Below are 23396 nucleotides of genomic sequence, written 5' to 3'. Positions count from 1 at the left end.
TTTCTAATTTGCTGTTTAATCTATATGTGGAGAGGAAGGATTACATTTAAAATGTCATAAGTTTGTATGAAACTTGAAAGAGTGGATCAATATTCTTGGAAAATTCAGACCAAAACATGTTTGCAATTGAACTTGAACTCTACCTTTTCTGAGCAATGAGATCTTCTTGAGAAAAGATAGTCTCTTTGGACAGTCTCACTTAGGATGCCTCTGAGATAAATCTTCCTGGCTTAAAAAGCATCTGACTGTGGATGGTCCTTGGTTATTTGAAATGTGACATATTTATAGCTTCACTCTTTCCTTTTATCATTTGGCACTCTGTTTTAAAATAGCTATCCTACTCTGCTAGGGAAGACGGAAGATCTTAGCAATGTCTATTTAATTTTAGTGGCTGTTAAGAGAGGAGAAAGGGTGAAGATGAATGGCTTTAGTATCCATTTGCTCTTTGCACAAACACATTTCTCTTCTGTACTTCAAGCCTCCTTTGGGACCCGCTTGGGCGTTGTACTCATGAAGGAGACAGGTATGTGTGTGTGTGGCGAGAAATCTGAATTAAGGCCCATGCCATTGATGGGTGAGGCCATTGCCTCAAGTAGTAGCACAGGTGAGGTGAATAGTCACCATCTTTCTCTTGGCCATTTGTGTCTTTGTTCTACTTTACCATCTAAGAGCTTCAGGCCCATATAATTTCTTTATAGAGTTTAAGTTGAGTATTTCATATGTATGAATGATTAAAAAGTCAGTATCTCTAATCTCCACAAATTTAATCAAGTATTATCCCTATGCTCATTTCTATTATATATTAAATTGTTTATCTGTAGAAACCTTCCCTTTTCTTTCTTTCTGGGTATTCTTTTGCTACATTTTGTAAAAATGATTTTTAAAATTTATTTTTTATTTTTAAATTTTTTAAAAAGATTTGTTTTGTTTATTTGAAAGACAGAGTTACAGAGACAGCTAGAGCCAGAGAGAGAGAAAGGTCTTCCATGTACTGGTTCATTGTCCCAATGACCACAGCAACCAGAGATAAGCTGATCCGAAGCCAGGAGCCCGGAGCTGCTTCCAGATCTCCCACACAGGTGCAGGAGCCCAAGGACTTGGGCCGTTTTCTGCTGCTTTCCCAGGCCATAGCAGAGAGCTGGATTGGAAGTGGAGCAGTTGGGATTTGAACCAGCGCCCATCTCAGATTCCGGTGCTGCAGGCAGGACCTTTAATCCACTGCGCCACAGTGCTGACTCCTAAAAATGCTTTTGAAGAAAAATTTGAGTTCTGCTTCCCTTTGTTGGGAAAGAACTAAAATAACAACTAAATACTTGGGATATAGCTTCTATTCCCTATTATTTTTTTCTTCCTGAATAATTTGAAATTTTAGAATAGTTTAAATGAATTTCTGTAAACATAGGACACATTTCTTTTATTTTATTTTTTAAAGATTTATTTATTTTATGTGAAAGGCAGTGGCAGAGAGAGCAGTCTTCCATCCACCAGTTTATTCCCCAGATGGCCACAACGGCTAGAGCTGAGCCGATCCAAAGCCAGGAACCATGAGCTGCTTCTGGGTCTCCCATGTGGGAGCAGGGTCCCAATGACTTGGGCCATCTTCTACTGCTTTTCCAGGCGATAGTAGAAAACTGGCTTGGAAGTGGAGCAGCCAGTACTCAAACTGGTGCCCATATGGGATGCCGGCACTGCAGGCAGTGGCTTTACCTGCTATGCCACAGCGCCGCCCCCATAAGACACATTTTAATAAGGAGGCACATGGCCAACTAAGATAAAATAAAAATCATGACTAAGAAATAAAGCTAAGATTTATAAGTAAAACTTTTGTTGGCTTTTATATCAGATACATAGATAGATGTTTTATTACAATCTCTAATACCCTCATCAGTTCTCGACTTGTTCCTTTTTCTTCCTGTCCTCAGCATCTTCCTCTACGGAAAGGAAAAACCAGTGGTATCAGTGCTATCAACAAACAGGGCTGCAGTCTCCTGTTCCCGATGCCATCAGCAACCCAGTGTCAAATAAGAAAAAGAAAATAATCAATGTCTCCCTCTTTCCCTTGCTGCTTATCTTTTTCTATATCTGGAATATGAGGCCAGCACTGGGGCGCAGCAAGTAAAACCGTTACCTGCAGCACAGGCATCCCGGCTGCTCCACTTCCATGCCAGCTCCCTGCTCATGTGCCTGTATCTGGAATTCCCTTTGAGACCCAAAAATGTTTGAACTGCCTTTCTGTGCCTCCATTGTTCTAGCTGTAAAACAAAAATAATGTGATAAAATATCTCTGTTTCATTCCTATAAACCCACACATAGAAAAATGTATCATCTCTCTCTTTCTGCATGTAATCATGAAGACATTTCAGTGAATGCCCGACTGTTGACTAGTTTTATTCTATGTCCCCTCTACAGATCCTGGGTTGGTTTGTGCAAATTTCTCTAGGACTAAAACATATTCACGACAGGAAGATCTTACACAGGGACATAAAAGCTCAGGTAATAGCACAAAGAGAAGACAAAGAATGGACTTTTCTTTTCTTGCAGTATTTCAATAAACATAACATTTTCTCCATTTATAGAATATTTTTCTGAGCAAGAATGGAATGGTTGCCAAGCTTGGGGACTTTGGTATAGCAAGAGTCCTGAATAAGTAAGTATTTTTAAAAATCTTTTTTTTTCTATTCAAAGCAGCCAAAATAAACTTGGTTGTACAAATAATTTGAGGAAATTTTATAGAAATGAATTAAACAATTCAGATGGTACTTTGCTGGAGATTACAGTTCCAAAAAGAAATTGTGGCATAACAAAATGATGATGATAATGTTGTGTAGCATGATACAAGTTTAGCAAATATGGGACTAGAAAATGCATAAAGCTTGTGAGAATTTAGAGAAACAGGTTTATACTTGCTAGGGGAATAAATTGCTGTGACTGTTTTGGAAGACAATTTGGTGGTAATATCTATGAAGAAGATTTTAAATGTTTTCCTTCTAGGAATTTATTCCAAAGGAATAATTTGAGATTTGGAATAATTTAAATGCTTGGTAATTGAAAAATGGTTAAATAAAATAATGAAACTCATGTACCCAAATATATGGGAATACTTCAAAAAGTTTGTAGAAAGGGGCCAGTGCCGTGGCACCAGTTCGAGCCCTAGATGCTCCACTTCTGATCCAGCTCCCTGCTAATGGCCTGGGAAAGCAGTGGAAGATGACCCAAGTACTTGTGCCCCTGCACTTACATGGGAGACCCAGAAGAAGCTCCTGGCTCCTGGCTTTGGATCAGCCCAGCTCTGGCCGTTACGGCAATTTGGGGAGTGAACCAGTGGATGGAAGACTTCTTTCTGTCTCTCCCTCTCTCTGTAACACTGCCTCTTAAATAAATAAATTAATCTTAAAGTTTGTAGAAAATGAACTAAAAGATTATTTTGGTGCAAAAAATGTTGAAATTCATACATAGTTTTCATAGTATGCATTTTCTATAGACTTTATAAAGACCTCACATATGTGTGGATTTCAAAATATTTTGCACCAAAGTCAACTTATCTCTTAATTCCATTTTCCACAGACTTTTTGATGTATCCTTGTTAGCAGAGATGAGTGGTGGTGTTCTTGTGTTTGTGCAAGAAAGAATTCAGGGGTGAGACAGAGCAAAGTAGCAAAGTTTTATTGGGGGCAGGGCATCCATCAGAACGGAAGGGACAGAGAGTTCCCAGTCACTCAGACTGGGGGAAAGCAAGGTTACCTGGTTGAATGGAGAGAATACACCTGACAGGCCAGGTGGGCGGCTCAGCGGAGAGCAGAGAGCTGAGCACATTAACTGTTTCTCTTATCCAGGACTAAGGGTTTGCTGAGTGTAAATTAGGAAAATTCGTCCCCAGGTTTACTACTCAGTATTAACAGGCTAGGGAGCCCTCCTGGCGCTGGGCAGGGGAGCCTCCCCGTGGTGCCTGCCTTAGAGGAAGGCTGTGAAAGTTTTACTGCCTCGTGTTATCAAGCCTGGTAACGCATTTGGTGCTGAGAAGAGAGGATTGTCCTGGGGAGCCTTCCCGGGGGAGGGGCTGAGACCACCTGGGAAGTTACCAGGGTCTGGGCAGGACTTTGCAGTGTCAATGCTGGGCTGCTTCCAAGGTGAGCTTCTGCACATGCTGTTTTCCTCAGGCCCCTCTCACACACAGGCTAATTTCTAACTTACACCCTCGTTTTATATCAGAACCACTCATGATTTTGAAGACTTCTTGATAGTTTGTAGGGATATTAAGTAAAGAAAATGGAGTTGTGAATTTTAATTGCACTTTGATCACAGCTATATGAAAAATATTCATGGAAAAAATATATCAGAAATTTTAACAATAGTTGTTTTGGGGTACAAAAATTCCAGGTAATCTTTTTCAGTTTCTTATTTCCCAATTTTAAATCATGAGATTACATTTCTTTGATAACTGTAAAATGAGGTCTTTGTCCATCGGAGAGATTTTTAGAACATAACCATTATATCGCTTTGTAGAAATTTTAAGCCATTAAAAATTTTGGAGGAGCTATTTATAAGTTTAAAAATCAACTGATTGGGGCCAGTGCTGTGGTGTAGCAGGTAAAGCTGCTGCCTGCAGTGCCAGCATCCCATATGGATGCTGGTTCGAGACCCAGCTGCTCCACTTCCAATCCACCTCTCTGCTATGACCTGGGAAAGCAGTGGAAGATGGCCCAAGTCCTTGGGCCCCTGCTCCCGTGTGGGAGACTCGGAAGAAGCTCATGGCTCCTGGCTTCAGGTCGGCCCAGCTCTGGCCGTTGCAGCCACTGGGGGAGTGAACCAGCATATGGAAGATTCTGTCTCTCTGCTTCTGCCTCTTTGTAACTCTACCTTTCAAATAAATAAATAAATATTTTTTTAAAAAAATCAACTGATTATATCCCAACAAGCAAAAAAAAGTGATTTTATCATTCTATTAGCAGTGTACAGTTTTGCTTTCTTCTAATATGTGCATGTTTCAAATTTTGTGTTATTTTTATATATTTTGCTTGCATAAGTAAGCCTTTTCTTATATAATAAACCATTCTTTTTTATGTAATTTATTAGTTCCATGGAACTTGCTCGAACTTGTGTTGGAACGCCTTACTACCTGTCTCCAGAGATCTGTCAGAATAAACCCTACAACAATAAAACGTGAGTTGCTAATTACTAGTTTGAAAATGTTAGTAAAATCTGATGGACAGGTGTTGTGGCACAGCTGGTTAAGCCTGTGCCAGCAAGGAAGCCATCCCATATGGATACCAGTTGGCTGCTTAGCTTCCCATCCAGCTCCCTGCTAATGCACCTGGGAAAACACCAGAAGACACCCCAACCACATAGGCCCTTGCCACCCATGTAGGAGACCCAGGTGGAATTCTAATCTTCTGGCTTTGGCCTAGCCAAGCCCTAGCCATTGGTGGTCATGTGGGGAGTGAACTAGCAGTTGGAGGACTTCTTTCTTTGTCTTGCCGCTCTCTGTGTAGATCCGCCTTTCAAATTCATAAAGAAAATTAAAGAAAAAAATTCGATGGACAACAGTGAGTTAAGATTTCAGAAAGTAGAGTTTAATCTCTTCTTTTTCTTCAGATATTCTTCTAATTTCATTTTCTTCATATGCAAAACGGGGATCCCAGCGACTATCCCTGACTAGTGCTCCCTGAAGCTTTTGAACTAATTTAGAAAAATTTTTCTTTTTTTAAATTTTTTTTTATTTGACAGATAGAGTTATAGAGAGAGAGACAGAGAGAAAGGTCTTTCTTCCGTTGGTTCACCCCCCAAATGGCTGCCACGGCCGGCACTGCACTGATCCGAAGCCAGGAGCCAGGTGCTTCTTCCTGGTCTCCCATGCGGGTGCAGGGCCCCAAGCACCTGGGCCATCCTCCACTGCCTTCCCTGGCCACAGCAGAGAGCTGGACTGGAAGAGGAGCAACTGGGACTAGAACCCAGCACCCATATGGGATGCCGGCGTCGCAGGCAGAGGATGGAGGATTAACCAAGTGAGCCACAGCGCCAGCCCCTAGAAAAATTTTTCTTCATCTAAATATACAAGTGATACAAGGAATAATATTTTATTTATTTATTTTTTTGTTTTAGAAGAAATAATATTGACAGCTGCAGTCAGTGTGATGCCCATCATTGCCTATTATTTAATCTATTGCAGAAAAATGTTGTAGATATGTCAGGTAGGTAGCAGTGGTGTCTGCACTGGCTTAGGAGCTGGGAATCCTAGTCTTGGCTCATCCACTGACTTGACAAAGTCAGCCTGCCTCTGTGGTTCTCAGTTCTCCAACCTCTCACAAACAGGTGTTGGCTAGATGATCTTTAAAGTGACTTCCAGCTTTAAAACCTACCAATGGAGCAGGTGTTGTGGCACAGCAGGTTAAGCTATTGCTTGGGACCAGTGCATCCCCTGTTGGAGTGCCTGGAATGAAGTCCCCACCTCTGCTTCTGATCCAGCCTCCTGGTGATATGCACCCTGGGAGGAAGCAGATGATGCCTGAGTGCTTGAGCCCTTGAAACCCATGTGGGAGACCTGGATGGAACTCCTGGCTCCTGGCTTCAGCCTGGCTCAACCCTAGCAGTTACCAGTATTTGGGGAGTGAACCACTGGCTGGAAGAGCCACTGCCACTAACTTGACCTAGAGGGAAGGCTGAGTTAATGGTTAACTGAGTTAACTCCATTGAGCGTTCCTTGTTCATTTGTTTAGGAAAACGCCCAAGGGATATTTGGCTGTTAGATTTTGAAAGAGAAAGAAGGAAGGCAAAGCATAATAAAATAACAGGCATTGTTTATTTGCTTGTTTTGAGACATCTTTTGGCACCAAGGAGCTTGGTTTCATGTTGTGCAGTAATGCAGCTAGAACCATGCAGGATGGGAGTGAGGCTGGTCCAAGCAAAACTCCCTGCTGATGGCCTGGGAAAGCAGTGAAAGTTGGCCCATGTGCTTTGGCCCCTGTACCCATAAAGGAGACCCAGATGGAGTTTCAAGCTCCTGGCTTTGGTCTGGCTCAGCCCTAGCTTTTGCGGCCATTTGGGGAATGAACCAGTGGTTGGAGGATCTCTCTCTTTCTCTCTGTTTCTGCCTCTCTTCTTGCTCTCTCTGTTACTCTGCCTTTCAAATAAACAAAGTAAATCTTTAAAAAAAGAAAAAAGAATTTGCATCAGGACAGACATTTGTTGCACTGGTTAAGACACTGCTTGGTACCCTGAGCCCATGTCAGTTTCTGGTTTCAGTTTCAGCTCTTCTGCTTTTGATCCTAAATTGAGTCCTGATCCAGCCCTGGCTTTTGTGGCCATTTGGGAAGTGAACCAGTGGATGGAAAAATGTCTCTTTGTCTGTCTATCTCTTTATCTTTCAAATGAAATAAAAAGTAACTATTTTTTTTTAAGAATTTGAGTCCACATTTAAATACCGAAACACTTTCAGATGTGCAGATTTGGTGTTTTTGGAATCCGAAAGATATTGGCAATAACCACCAGCATAGCTGCTGGCCCATTTAGGCCAGCAAACCATTCCTTGGTTTGTCACACAGAGGGTGGTGTCAGGACTACAGGTGGCCTAGGTTAGATGGGGCCTGAGCCCTGAAGGTTGTGAATTCACCATACTGGCCACAGAGGGCGCTGTGGGAAAAGAGAGAAGTTTGGAGACTAGAAGACCAAATAAAGGCAAAATATCTGTGTGGTGAGAAATGGCAGGTGAATTTCTGGGAATTGTAGAAAGCAGTTCAACTTTGTTTCCAATTAGTTCTATAATCATCTGCTGTATGTAGTCCTTTAGTATCAGGTTCTCTCCCTCCCTCTCTGTCACTGTTGTGCGCACTCTCACAAACACACAGGAAGCATTACTAACTGGTATAGCCATTTACGTTAGCTTGTTTTGATTCTTTTACGACCTGTCTTCTCATTATTTTTCTTTGCTGTTGTAGATTTAATTATATTTTTTGTTCTATAGAATAATTCCTTATTATACCAATCTCATGTAAATATTTTTTAAGATTTATTTTATCTATTTTATCTATTTGAAAGGCAGAACTAGAGAGAAAGAAGGAGAGAGAGAGATACAGAGATAGAGAGAGGTCTCTCATCCACTGGTTCATCCCCCCAAATGGCTACAACGGCAGGGTCTGGGCCAGGCTAAAGCCAGGAACCAGGAGCTTCTTCTGGGTCTCCCATGTGGGTGCAGGGGCCCAAGCACGTGTGCCATCCTCTCCTGCTTTCCCAGGCACATTAGCAGGGAGCTGGATTGGAAATGGAGCAGCCAGGACTCAAACCAGTGCCCATCTGTGATGCCAGTCCTGAAGGCAGTGATTTAGCCCACTATGCCACAGCACCAGCTCCCCATGTAAATATTTATTAAATGCTAACTCTGTAAAGAGCAAAACTCAAGTCATGTATTATAAATATATTTTTCTAATGTTTATTTCAGGACTTTTGCTCATCACTTAATATAACTTTGGTTCTGTCAAGAGTCTGTAGTAGAGGGCCGGCGCCGTGGCTCAATAGGCTAATCCTCCACCTTGCGGCGCCGGCACACCGGGTTCTAGTCCCGGTCAGGGCGCCGGATTCTGTCCCGGTTGCCCCTCTTCCAGGCCAGCTCTCTGCTATGGCCAGGGAGTGCAGTGGAGGATGGCCCAGGTGCTTGGGCCCTGCACCCCATGGGAGACCAGGAAAAGCACCTGGCTCCTGGCTCCTGCCATCGGATCAGCGCGGTGCGCCGGCTGCAGCGGCGGCCATTGGAGGGTGAACCAACGGCAAAAGGAAGACCTTTCTCTCTCTGTCTCTCTATCTCACTGTCCACTCTGCCTGTCAAAAATAAAAAAAAAAAAAAAAAAAAGAGTCTGTAGTAGAATATACCTTCAAAATCAACCACATTTTATAATTTGAGTCAAAACAAATCCATGTTTGAGTCCTGCCTCCCTCCTCAAAGTGCTCAAAATTTCATCATATTCACGGTTTTCTTTGAGCACATGAAGTTGCAGTAAATATTGGACCATCCATCCAGTTGTAGCAAAGTTTACATATTCTTTGCTAGGATTCCCAAAAGGCACAAATGGTTTTTATTTTACCTCACAGTGTAATAAGAAAAAGAATTGGTAATATATCTGAAAGCATTTATAAAAATGGAGCAACCTATATAAATTTCTGAAGTTCCATGAGTGTAAGGTGCAGGAAGCATAAAAGCTTTTACTCAGATCCGTGGTTATTTTCTTAACAAGTAACCTCTTATCTTCCCTAGGGATATTTGGTCTCTTGGCTGTGTCTTATATGAACTCTGCACACTCAAACACCCTGTAAGTATGCCCATTATCAGATTAATCTCAAATTATTGAAATCAGATAAATGAAGTTAACTTTTGGGAGAAAAAGGTTAATGTTTGACTTTATTAGATTGTTAAAAACTATATGGACAAGCTATTAAAAAGAATGATAGACCTGTATGCCCCAACATACTAAGATGTTCAAGAAATATTAGGAAGTCAAAAGTTACCTATCTGAACTTGCAGTAGTGATTACTGTAGGCTGGAAATGTTGGAAAGAGGGAGGGGATAGAGGAAGATTGGATGGACAGTGGGTACCAAAACACAGAAGCAGAAAGTTCTAGTGTTCCATAGCACAGTGCATTGACTACAGTTTCCAACAATGTATAAATACCTGGAAAAAAGGAAGCTGGTAGGCTCCAAAGATAAGAAGGGATAAGGGGTTGGCTGGCGCCATGGCTCACTAGGCTAATCTTCCACCTGCGATGCCGGCACCCCGGATTCTAGTCCTGGTTTGGGCGCTGGGTACTAGTCCTGGCTGCTCCTCTTCCAGTCCAGCTCTCTGCTGTGGCCTGGGAGGGCAGCAGAGGATGGCCCAAGTGCTTGGGTCCCTGCACCCACATGGGAGATCAGGAGGAAGCACCTGGCTGCTGGCTTTGGATCAGTGCAGCACTGGCCGTAGGGGCCCTTAGGGGAGTGAACCAACAGAAGGAAGACCTTTCTCTCTATTTCTCTCTCACTGTCTATAACTCTCTCTCTGTCTCTCTCACTGTCTAACTGCCTGTCAAAAAAAAAAAAAAAAAGAAGAAGAAGAAGAGATAAGGGGCAGGAGGCAGGTGTTTAGCGCAGTGGTTAAGATGTCCGCATCCCATATCAGAATGCCTGGGTTTGAGAGTTCCACCTCTACTCCTGACTCCAGTTTTTTGCCACTGAAGACCATGCTGGTTTTCAGATGATGGCCTAAATACTTTTTTTTAACCTAGAAACCTTTTATTTAAGGCATACAAACTTCATGCATTTCATACACACAATTGGGAACATACTTATTCTTCCCACCCCCCTCTCCCTCCCACCCATATTCCCATCCTTCTTCCTCCTCCCTCTCCTATTTCCATTCTTATTTTTTACTAAGATCTATTTTCAATTAACTTTATATACATAAGATTAACCTTATACTAAGTAAAAAGTTCAATGAATAGTAAGAAAAAAAATAAACTGTTCTCAACAGTTGAGACAAGGGCTATTCAAAGTCATTGCATCTCAAAGTGTCAGTTTCACTTCTATAGATTACCTTTCAGGTACTCTTTTAGTTACCACAGATCAAGGAAAACATGTAGTATTTGTCTTTTGGGGACTGCTTATTTCACTAAGTATGATGTTTTTCCAGTTGTATCCATTTTGTTACAAATGACAGGATTTCATTTTTAACTGCTGTGTAGTATTCCACGGTGTACACATCCCATAATTTTTTTATCCAGTCTTCAGTTGACAGACATCTGGGTTGATTCCATATCTTTGCTACTGTGAATTGAGATGCAGGCCTAAATATTTTGGTTCCTGCCCTCCATGTGGGAGACGTGGATTGAGCTTCTGGCTCCCAGCTTCAACCTGCCCCAGCCCCTGCTGTTGAAGGCATTTGGGGAGTGAACCAGCAGATGGGAGCTCTTTGTCTTTGCCTGTCTGTCTACCAGCAGATGGGAGCTCTTTGTCTTTGTCTATCTGTCTGTCTCTTTCTGCATCTCTATTAAATTAATAAATATTTTTCAAAGAAAGGTTAAGAAAGGGATATGCTGTGCATGTGTTGAAATATTGCGCAGTACCCCATAAAAATATACAAGAACTGCGTAGAAATAAAAATTTAAATAAAGTAATTAAGCTTTACATGCAGAAAAGCTTTACATAAAAAAGTCCAAGTTAGAGAATACTGTGTATAGCACATTTGCATCACAAGTAAATTGTGTGTGCATATACATATTCAGCAAAGGAAAATGTGCATGGGGCAAAGTCTAAAGGAAGTCAGGCACAAGCTTTGCAGAGTCTTCTCCCAGAGGTCACCCAGGATGTGCTTATACTGTTACTTCAGAAACAGGTTGTGACAACACTTGCTAAATGTCATTTGCATGGTAAGTCATGAAGAACCTAGTACCCAGCGTTTTTATTGGTGACTGGTCACATAGGTACCCTCTGCTTAGCACATACCAAACTTCTAGACACCTAGAAAGAAAGCAGGTGTTCCACATATACCATAATACTTAGGCAAAGAGAGCCACTCTCCACATCTAAGGAATGGTGAAAATTCTCATGTAATCTAAGTTCCCAGAGACCAATCAAGGGCAATATTTTATTTTATTTTTAAAAATTTTTAAGAGGGGCTGGCGCTGTGGTGTAGTAGATTAAGCATCAGCTTTTAGTGCCAACATCCCATATGTGTGACAGTTCCTGTCCTGGCTGCTCCTCTTCCAATCCAGCTGTGTACTATGGCCTGGGAAAGCAGTAGAAGATGGCCCAAGTACTTGGGCCCCTGCACCTGCATGTCAGACCTGGAAGAAGCTCCTGGCTCTTGGTTTTGGATTGGCTCAGGTCTGGCTGTTGCAGCCATTTGGGGAATGAACAAGAGGATGGAGGAATTTTCTCTGTCTTTCCCTCTGTCTGTAACCCTGCATCTCAAATAAATAAAATCTTAAAATTTTTTTTAATATTTTATTTATTTGAAAGGCAGAGTGACAGACAAGGAAAGATGCAAAAGAGTGAGAGAGATCTTCAATCTGTTGGTTCACTCCCCAAATGGCCACAACAATGGGACTGGGCCAGGCCAAAGGCAGGAGCCAGGAACACCATTCGGGTCTCTCCTGTGGGTGCAGGTGCCCGATTACTTGAACCATCTGCTGCTTTCTCAGGTGCATTAGCAAGGAGCTAGATCTGAAGTGGAGCAGCTGAGATTCCACCCAGTGCTCATACTGGAAGCCAGCATCATAGGCAGCAGCTTAACTTGCTGAACCACAAGTCCAGCCCCCAAAAGGGCAACATTTTAATCAGGCCTTTCTAAGGGTAGGTTGCTGTGTTACTTCTTTTCTACACAGTTGTCATCTTCATCATTATTGTCAAAAGTCACCAAGCTAGTGTCTGACCAAAACCTGAACTGTTACCTTTTTCCCCAGAAACCTTTTATTTAAGCAATACAAACTTCATGCATTTAATAAATACAGCTTTAGGAACATAGTGATTCTTCCCACTATACTCACCCTCTCTCCTGCACTCTCACCCTTCTTCCTCCTCCCTCTCCTCTTCCCGTTATAATTTTTTTACTAAGATCTATTTTCAGTTAACTTTCTATACATACTGATTAACTAAGATTTCAACAAATAGCATGAAAAAAGAAGAAAACTTTTCCTCGACAGTTGAGACAAGGACTGTCAAAGTCATTGCATCTCAAAGTGTCAATTTCACTTCTATAGATTACACTTTAGGTGCTCCATTAATTATCACAGATCAGGGAGAATATATAGTATTTGTCCTTTGGGGACTGGCTTATTTCACTAAGTATGATATCCTCCAGTTTCATCGATTTTGTTGCAAACAACAGGGTTTCATAGGTTTTTTTAACTTCTGTGTAGTATTCCATGAAGTACATATCCCATAAGTTCTTTATCCAGTCTTCAGTTGATGGACATTTGGGTTAATTCCATATCTTAGCTTTTGTGAATTCAGCTGAAAGAAACATGGAGGTACAGATAACTCTCTCATATGCTGATTTTGTTTCCCTTGAGTAAATTCCTAGGAGTGAGATGGCTGGGTCATATGGCAGTTCTATATTAAGATTTCTGAGTTGTCTCCATACTGTCTTCCACAGTGGCTGTATCAGTTTACATTCCCACCAACAGTGGATTAGAGTACCTTTTTTTTTTTTGACAGGCAGAGTGGACAGTGAGAGAGAGAGACAGAGAGAAAGGTCTTCCTTTGCTGTTGGTTCACCCTCCAATGGCCGCCGCAGCTGGCGCGCTGCGTCCGGTGCACTGCGCTGATCTGATGACAGGAGCCAGGTGCTTCTCCTGGTCTCCCATGGGGTGCAGGGCCCAAGGACTTGGGCCATCCTCCACTGCACTCCCTGGCCACAGCAGAGAGCTGGACAGGAAGAGGGGCAACCGGGACAGAATCCGGCGCCCCGACCGGGACTAGAACCCGGTGTGCCGGCGCCGCAAGACAGAGGATTAGCCTAGTGAGCCGTGGCGCCGGCCATAGAGTACCTTTTCCCCATATCCTCACTAGCATTTGTTTTTTGTTCATTTCTGTATCAAAGCCAATCTAGGCCGGCACCCCGGCTCACTAGGCTAATCCTCCGCCTGTGGCGCCGGCACCCCAGGTTCTAGTCCTGCTCGGGGTGCCGGATTCTGTCTCAGTCTCCCCTCTTCCAGTCCAGCTCTCTGCTGTGGCCCGGGAAGGCAGTGGAGGATGGCCCAAGCACTTGGACCCTGCACCCACATGGGAGACCAGGAGGAAGCACCTGGCTCCTAGCTTCGGATCAGCACAGTGTGCCGGCTGTAGCAGCTATTTGGGGGCTGAACCAAAGGAAGGAAGACCTTTCTCTCTGTCTCTCCCTCTCTCTCACTGTCTATAACTCTCTCTCTCTCTCCATCTCTCTTTCTCTCACTGTCTAACTCTGCCTGGCAAAAAAAAAAAAAAAAAAAAAAAGCCAATCTAACTGGGATGAGGAGAAACCTCATTGTGGTTTTGATTTGCCTTTCCCTAATGGCTAGTGATCCTGAGAATTTTTTCATGTGTCTGTTGGCCATTTGGATTTCCTCTTTTGAAAATGCCTGTTTAAGTCCTTTGCCTATTTCTTAAGTGGGTTGTTTGTTTTGTTGTTGAGTTTCTTGAGCTAATCCTTTATCAGTTGCATAGTTTGCAAATAATTTCTATTTAGTTGGTTGCCTCTTCACTTTGCTGAGTGTTTCTTTTGCAGTACAGAAACTTCTCAATTTGATGTAATTCCATTTGTGAATTTTGGCTTTGATTGCCTATGCCTCTGGGGTCTTTTCCAAGAACTGTTTGACTATGTCAGTGTCTTACAGAGTTCCCCAGTGTTCTCTAATAACTTGATAGTGTCAGGTTGTAGATTTAGGTCTTTAATCGATTTTGAGTGGATATTTGTATAAGGTGTAAGGTAGGGGTATTGCTTCATACTTCTGCATGTGGAGATCCAGTTTTCCCAGCATTATTTACTGAAGAGACTGCTGTTGCTCCAGGAATTGATTTTAGCTCCTTTCTCAAAAATAAGTCAGTTGTAGATGCAGGTATTGATTTCTAGCATTTATCTTCTTTTTTTAAGATCAACATTAATTTATTGTTCACAAATACTCTCAGAACATGTAAGAACACTGAGTGCTATTCAGAGCCCACAGGGATCTCACATGCAAGCAGAGTGAAAAAACAGGAGCTGTGGGAAGCAATTTTGCAGTATTAACTGGGGGCAGTGGCCTGTTTGCAGTGAGTGGACATGATAAGTATAATTTACTAAAAGGACACCTGGCTTTTATCTTCTGTTCCATTGGTCTATCCATCTGTTTCTGTACTAGTACCAGGCTATTTTGATTATAACTGTCCTGTAGTATATCTTTGAATCTGATGTTGTGATGCTTCCAGCTTTGTTTTTATTGTGTAAGATTGCTTTAGCCATTCGAGGTCTCCTGTGTTTCTTTTTTGCCTTTTTTTTTTTTTTTGACAGGCAGAGTGGACAGTGAGAGAGACAGAGAGAAAGGTCTTCCTTTACTGTTGGTTCACCCCCCCCAATGGCCGCTGCAGCTGGTGCACTGCACTGGTCCGAAGCCAGGAGCCAGGTGCTTCTCCTGGTCTCCCATGTGGGTGCAGGGCCCAAGCACTTGGGCCATCCTCCACTGCACTCCCAGGCCATAACAGAGAGCTGGCCTGGAAGAGGGGCAACCGGGACAGAATCCGGCGCCCCGACCGGGACTAGAACCCAGTATGCCAGCACCGCAAGCGGAGGATTAGCCTATTGAGCCGCAGTGCCAGCCTCCTGTGTTTCTATAGGAATTTCAGCATCTTTTTTCTGTATCTGAGAAGAATGTTATTATTTTGGTTGGTATTGCATTGTATCTATAAATTGCTTTTGGTAATATGGACATTTTTATGATATTGCTTCTTCTAATCCGTGAACATGGAAAATTTTCTTATTTTTTATGTCTTATTCTATTCCTTTCTTTAATATTTTGTAATTCTCATTGTAGAGATCTTTGATATCCTTGGTTAAATTTATTCCAAGGTTGTGAATGGAAGGGGAGAGGGAGTGGGAAAGGGGAGGGTTGTGGGTGGGAGGGACGGTATGGGGGGGGAAGCCATTGTAACCCATGAGTCGTACTTTGGAAATTTATATTCATTAAATAAAAGATAAAAAAAATTTATTCCAAGGTATTTGATTTTTTAATAGCTATTGTGAATGGGATTGATCTTAGAAGTTCTTTCTCAGCTATGGCATTGTCTGTGTATACAAATGCTATTGATTTTTGTGTGTTGATTTTATATCCTGCCACTTTACCAAACCCTTCTGGGAGTTCCAATAGTCTCTTAGTGGAGTCTCTTGGATCTTCTATGTGTAGGATCATGTCAACTGCAAATAGGGATAGTTTGACTTCCTCCTTCCCAATTTGTATCCCTTTGGTTTCTTTTTCTTGCCTAATGGCTCTGGCTAAAACTTCCAGGACTATATTGGATAGCATTGTTGAGAGTGGGCATCCTTGTCTGGTTCTGTATCTCAATGGGAACACTTCCAACTTTTCCCCATTCAATAGAATGCTGGCCATGGGTTTGTCATAAATTGCCTTGATTATGTTGAAAAATGTTCCTTCTATACCCAATTTGCTTAAAGTTTTAATCATGAAAAGGTGCTGTATTTTATCAAATGCTTTCTCTGCATCTATGGTTTTTGTACTTCAGTTTGTTAATGTGATATATCACATTGATTTGTGAATGTTGAACCATCCTTGCGTATCAGGAGTAATTCCTACTTGGTCCACGTGAATGATCTTTCTGATGTGTTGTTGGATTCAATTGGCTAGTATTTTGTTGAGGATTTTTAAGTCTATGATCATCAGGGAAATTGGTCTGTAGTTCTCTTTCTCTGTTGGATCTTTTTCTGGTTTAGGAATTAAGGTGTGCTGGCTTTATAGGAGTTTGAGAGGATTCCCTCCCTTCCAGTTGTTTTGACTAGCTTGAGAAGAATTGGAGTTAGCTCTTTAAATGTCTGGTAGAATTCAGCAGTGAGGGGGCTGGCGCCATGGATCACTTGGTTAATCCTCCGCCTGTGGCACCAGCATCCTATATGGGCGCTGGGTTCTAGTCCCAGTTGCTCCTCTTCCAGTCCAGCTCTCTGCTGTGGCCCAGGAAGGCAGTGGAGGATGGCCCAAGTGCTTGGGCACCTGCACCCGCATGGGAGAGCAGGAAGAAGTACCTGGCTCTCGGCTTCAGATCGGCGTAGCTCTGGCCATGGTGGCCATTTGGGGATGAACCAATGGAGGGAAGACCTTTCTCTCTCTCACTGTCTAACTCTATCTGTCAAACAAACAAACAAACAAAAGAATTCATCAGTGAAGCTATCCGGTCTTGGACTTTTCTTTGCTGGGAAGGTTTTTATTACTGATTCAATTTCAATCTTGGTTATTAGTTTTTTAGGTTTTCCATGTTTTCATGGCTCAATTTAGGTAGTGTGCATGTGTTCAAGAATCTATCCATGACTTCTAGTTTTCCCAATTTGTTGGCGCACAGCTTTTTGTAGTAATTACTGATGATTCTTTTTATTTCTGTGGTGTCTGTCGTTACATTTCCTTTTTCATCTCAAATTTTATTGATTTGGGTCTTCTCCTTCTTTTTTTGCTGCTGTTTTTCTAGGTCCTTGAGATGCGTTGATAGCTCATTTATTTGGTGCCTTTCCAGTTTCTTGATGTAGGCACCAATTGCTATAAACTTTTTTCTTAACACTGCTTTTGCTGTATACCATAAGTTTTAGATGGTTGTATTGTTGTCTTCATTTGATTCCAGGAACTTTTTGATTTCTCCAGTGACCCATTGTTCATTTGGAAGCATGTTGTTCAATCTCCATGTGTTTATATATGTTTTAGAGGTTCTTGAGTTGTTAATTTCCAACTTCATCCCATTGTGGTCAGAGAATATGGATAGTATGATTTGGATTTTTTTTTAATTTGCTGAGACTTGCTTATGGCCTATCATGTGATCTTTCATAGAGAAAGTTCCATGCACTGGTTAGAAGAATGTGTATTCTGCATATGTAGGATGAGAAGTTCTGTAGGTATCTATTAGGTCCATTTAGTCTATAGTGTTGATTAACTCTGCTGTTTCCATTTTGATTTTCTTTCTGGTTGATCTGTCCATTGCTGAAAATAGGATATTAAAGTCATCCATTACTATTGTATTGGAGTCTATGTCTCCCTTTAGATCCATTAACATTTCTTTTAAATAACCAGGTGCCCTGTAATTAGGTGTATATACATTTGTAATAGTCACATCTTTCTGTTTAATTGATCCCTTAGTCATTACATAGTGCCCATCTTTGTTTTTACAGTTTTCATGTGAAAGTCTATTTTGTCTGGTATATGATGGGTACACTAGCTCTTTTTTCTGTTTCTGTTAGCATGGAATACCTTTTTCCATCCTTTCACTTTCAGTCTGCATATATCTTTTTTGGTGAGATGTGTTTCTTATAGGCAGTAAAATAGATGGGTTTTGTTTTTTAATCCATTCAGCCAGTCTGTATCATTTAACTGGAGACTTGAGGCCATTTACATTCAAGGTGACTAATGATAAGTAATGACTTGGCCCTGCCATTTTTCCATTTTTTACTTCGGATTTCCTATGGAATTTTACTTGTAGATTTTCTGCCTTCACTTTCTTTCATAGTGATGACCATGTTTCTGTGTTTCTGTGTGTAGCACATCCTTAAGCATATTTTGTAAGGCTGGACAACTAGGGACAAATTCTTTCAATTTGTTTGTTATGGAAGGTCTTTATATTGCCTTCATTCATAAATGAGGGCTTTGTAGGAAACAGTATTCTGGGTTGACTTTTTTTTCTCTTAAGACTTGGACTATAACTTGCCATTCCCTTCTAGCCTGTAGAGTATCTGATGAGAAGTCAACTGTGAGTCTAATTGGAGATTCTATGAAAGTAACGTGGCATTTCTCTTGTGTGCATTTTAGAATCTTTTCTTTATGTTTTACTGTGGAGAGTTTGACTACAATGTGTCATGGTGAAAATATTTTCTGGTTATATGTATTAGGAGTTCTATGTACTTCCTGTACTTGGATGTCCCTTTCTTACTCCAAATTAGGCAAGTTTTCTGTAATTATTTCACTAAAATTCCTTCTAATCCATTCTCTCTTAACATGCCTTCAGGAACTCCAAAAACTCATGTTGGGTCATTTGGTAGTATCCTATGAATCTCTGACACTCTTTTTTAGTTTTCCTATTTCTTCTTCCTTTTTTTTTTTGAGTCTGATTGTAAAATTTCCAGAGATTTGTCTTCTTTTTCTGTTTTACTGAGTCTGTATTTTCACTGTATTTTAATTTGTTCTATTAAATTCTTCATTTCTAATATTTCATTTTGATTTCCCTTTAAAATCTCAATTTTGTGGGACAAATTTTCATTCATGTCATGTATGGATTTCTTTAGTTTGTGAATTTGCTTCTGCTTACTTTTTTAAAAAAGACTTATTTATTTATTTGAAAGTCAGAGTTACACAGAAAGAGGAGAGGCGGGGGGGGGGGGTCTTCCATCTGTTGGTTCACTCTCTAATTGGCTGCAACAGCCAGAGATGTGCTGATGCAAAGCCAGGAACCAGGAGCTTCTTCTGGGCCTTTCCATACAGTGCAGGGTCCCAAGGACTTGGGCCATCTTCTACTGCTTTCCCAGGCCGTAGCAGAGAGCCGGATTGGAAGTGGAGCAGCTAGGACTCGAACCAGCGCCCATATGGGATGCTGGCTCTACAGGCAGCAGCTTTATCACTACACCACAGCTCTAGCCCCTGCTTCTGATTACTTCTAAGTAATTCTACAATCAGTTTTTAAAATTCCGTTTCTGGCATTTCTTCAATCTCTTCATCTTCACATTCTAGTATTGAAGTGTTGTGTTCTTTGGGGGGCATTATGTTGTCTTCCTTATTCTTGTTTTTTGCTGCATTTATTATTAGGCATTTCTGTTTCTTTTTTTTTTTTCTTTTGGTTCTCTGTGATGGCTTTTATCTTTGGACTGTTCCTCTGTGGCTTAGTGGAGTGTCTGCTCTTTCAGTGAATACTCAAGAGGTGTATCCTGGGTGTGGTCAGGGAACTTTGTTCAGTGCTCCAAGGTAAGGGGAGTGTCTAAGATGACACCCTAGTTGGGTGTGGTAAATTCTCTCTCTCTCTCTCTCTCTCTCTCTCTTTCTCTCTCTTTCTCTCTCTTTCTCTTTTCCTCCCTCCCTCCCTCCCCCTCTCCTTCTCTCTCTCATAACTCTGCCTTTCAAATAAATAAATAAATCCTTAAAAAATCTACTCATAAAATATTAGTGGATAAAAATAAGTTAACGTGGACCAGAGTCCACTGCAGCTTTAAAGCATTCTTTTGCTTTTGGTGTATATGTTACTTTAATACTAGTATTTAACTTTCCTGATTTAGTATAATTACTCTTTGTCTTTTCAGTTTGAGGGCAATAACTTACACCAACTTGTTCTGAAGATTTGCCAAGCGCATTTCACCCCAATATCACCAAGATTTTCTCATGATCTTCGGTCCTTGGTATCTCAGCTCTTTAAAGTATCTCCTCGAGATCGACCATCTGTTAATTCCATTTTGAAAAGGCCCTTTTTAGAGAAACTTATTGGCAAATACTTGACTCCTGAGGTGAGTTCTGGGTGACTGCTGGGATTTTGACAGAGACGTGGTTCCCAGGGTATTGACACACCTGTTCTGCTTTAGGTCATTCAGGAAGAGTTCAGTCACCCACTCATCCACACGGCCACATCAGCAGCTTTAGCACCTGCTGAGAAGGCCATTCGGGGTAAGAATGATTTAACCATGCAGTCAAAAAGTGTTTATTATGCATGTCTCACACAGCAAAGTATAAGGCTGGCAGCATTGGTGAAGGAATTCCACCAAATATGTTGAACACGAACATTAAAAATATATATATATATATATGAGCAGTATAAGCAGGAGAATCGTCTTGTCAAGTGGCAACAGGTGGGGGGTGCCAGAAAGTTGTCCTTATGTGTCTAGCTCAGGTAGAACCCAGAGGAGCCAGCTCCTTTTCATTAGTTGGGAAACTTGATGAAGCAGAGGTCATGTTAGTGGAGATACTTAAAGAGGTTGAATCCAGGCTTTTTGTGTGGAGAGGATGGAGTGGGAGAAGGTTTGCAGACAGACATGGGATGATGAAAGGAAGCTTATTTTTCTGAAATACGGAGGATAGACTAGTGATTATGAATTCTTTTGCAAATGCCCATGGGAGTTGAAGTTAGCATCTTGAAACTTATCAGTGACAGAAAACAATTACCATAGGACCACCCCACGAAGACAGCAAGTGATCCTGTATGATAATGCTAAGTAGGCAAAACAACTTTGGTCATAATGTCAAGGAGCTGCTGAAGTGATGGTTGCTGTGTGTGTACAGAGGAGAAGGCATTAAGGAAGAGAAAGCTACCAATTCCATTGATGCTGTGGAAGTAAGAGTGGAAGATTGAACCGTAACTGCGTGTCTGGGCTTAAAGGATCAGAAGTAGAGAATCTCTCCATAACATCTATGGTGGGAAAATACTATCCACTGTGTTGGATTAACTAAAGTCAAGGAAAGCTACAATGGGAAAATGAATGGGCCTCTTTGCCCTGCTTAATTTGACCTTTTTTTTTTTTTTTTTTTTTTTTTTTTTTTTTTTTTTTTAACAGAGTGGACAGTGAGAGAGAGACAGAGAGAAAGGTCTTCCTTTGCCGTTGGTTCACCCTCCAATGGCCGCCGTGGCCGGCGCACCGCGCTGATCTGATGGCAGGAGCCAGGTGCTTTTCCTGGTCTCCCATGGGGTGCAGGGCCCAAGCACTTGGGCCATCCTCCACTGCACTCCCTGGCCACAGCAGAGAGCTGGCCTGGAAGAGGGGCAACCGGGACAGAATCCGGCGCCCCGACTGGGACTAGAACCCGGTGTGCCGGCGCCGCAAGGCGGAGGATTAGCCCAGTGAGCCGCAGCGCCAGCCTGCCCTGTTTAATTTGATATGACATTATTATATATCTGCCTAGACTGAGAATGTTTGGAAGGTAGAGGATGAGAGAAAATGTATTGTCCATATTTCTAATATAGGAAAGAAAGGAAAACAAATTTTTGAGATAAAGACAAACATATTAGAAAATCTATTCATGAGGGCAGACATCTGGTGCAGCAGTTAAGACACTGTTCAGGATGGCAGCATTCCTTATCAGAGTGCTTGGGTTTAAGTCCCAGCTTCAACCCTGATTCCAGCTTCCTGCCAATGTGCACCCTGGGAGGTAGCAGTTGATGGCTAAAGTACTTGGGTCCCTGCCACCCATATAGGAGACCCAGATAGAGTTTCAGACTCAGGGCTTTGGCCTGGCCCATGTTGTGGGCATTTTAGGGGGTGAACCAACAGATGGAAAACCTCTCTGTTTCTCCATATCTCTTTGAATTTTTAAAAAAAAAGATTTATTTTATTTATTTGAAAGGCAGAATTACAGAAAGAGAGAGTGAGACACAGAGAGAGGTCTTCCATCTGCCATTTCACTCCCCAAATGGCTGCAAAGGTCAGAGCTAGACCAGACTGAAACCAGGAGCCAGGAACTCCATACAGGTCTCCCATGTGGGTGCAGGAGCCCAAGCGCTTGGGCCATATTCTGCTGCTTTCCCAGGTGAATTAGCAGGGAGCTGGATTGGAAGTGGAGCAGCCAGTACTCAAACTGGTGCCCATATGGGATGCCAGTGTCACAGGTAGCAGATTTACCCACTCTGCCACAACACCAGCCTTTCTTTTTGTCTTTAAAATAAAATTTAAGTAACTAAATTAAAAAATTAAAAATAAATAAAAGCTATAAAAAAATTTTTAAAAAGCCTACCCGTAAATTGCAACCAACAATGTGATATAAATGGTGTGGCTCAAAAGCCCAAGCTCTGATTACTACATTTAATTACTTTTGCCATTATCCCATGCATATTTTTTCTGTAGATGTTAAAATTAATTCCTAATTTAAAAACATTTATTTATTTGAGAGACATATATAGGGAGAGTGGGAGAGACAGAGAGAACTCCCATCCTCTGGTTGGCTCCCCAAATGCCTACAACAGCCAGGGTTGGGCTAGGACCAAAGCCCATAGCCAGGAACTCAATCCAGGTCTCCCATGTGTTTAGCAGGAATTCAATTACTTGAGCTACTACAGCTGCCTCCCAAGGTACACATTAGCAGAAACTGGATCAGGAGCCGGAAGCTGGTATTGAATCTAGGCACCACTATATAAGATGCAGCCATCCTAACCCACATCTTAGCTGCTAGACCAAGTGCCTGACCCCCTAGTTTTTTAAAAATAGTATGATATGTTACTAGAGCTGTGTAAAGGAGCTCAGGAATTATTGTTTTCTCCAAAGAAAATACATAGAAGTTTTTCATCAGTACTTTTCTCACTGTGTATAAAATATCTCCAACTAAAATAAACTTAACTGTGGTATCAGATCTAGTTTATGTCAAGTGTCAATGTTAAAGGTATAGAAATGCTTTTAAATGATGGTATTCTGTTTTGCTTAAATAAGATTTTAAAATACGGAAAGTGAGATTCCAGGTAAAGTGTCCACCAAGATCAAGGCTATCAGGACCAGAGAAAAAGAAGGACATATTATACAGAAATGAATGGAGACCCCCAGCTGGAGCCCCGGAGCCCATGTCCGTAAGTGGTACTAAATCCTCCTTCTGATTCTTAACCTTTGGTGTGACCTGATAGACCTATCTGCAAGTCTTCACGTGGTACAGTCTAATTAATTTGGAACCCAGTAGTTTTGTACTTATTATAAAATCCTTCTGTAGTGTGTACTGCAGGGGTACTTCATGGGACAACTTCTAGTTATATGTGTTTTTAAAAA

The 23396-nt window shown here is 41.6% G+C and overlaps 1 protein-coding gene across 1 annotated transcript in view; it reads left to right on the top strand.

Moving 5' to 3' along the window:
• Positions 1-23396, top strand: part of NEK5 (NIMA related kinase 5) — a 99213-nt gene that overhangs the window by 14063 nt on the left and 61754 nt on the right. Inside the window, 7 exon segments of the mRNA XM_089304204.1 lie at positions 2410-2493; positions 2577-2647; positions 5074-5160; positions 9242-9296; positions 19965-20165; positions 20241-20322; positions 23070-23203. Coding sequence (XP_089160330.1) covers positions 2410-2493; positions 2577-2647; positions 5074-5160; positions 9242-9296; positions 19965-20165; positions 20241-20322; positions 23070-23203 — 714 coding nt within the window.

Source organism: Oryctolagus cuniculus, chromosome 9 (genome assembly GCF_051225735.1).
Source record: "Oryctolagus cuniculus isolate XC-2025 breed Fujian yellow rabbit chromosome 9, ASM5122573v1, whole genome shotgun sequence".
Lineage (NCBI taxonomy): Eukaryota > Metazoa > Chordata > Mammalia > Lagomorpha > Leporidae > Oryctolagus > Oryctolagus cuniculus.
The sequence above is the reverse complement of the archived record's forward strand: the minus strand, read 5'-3'. Positions and strand labels throughout refer to the sequence as shown.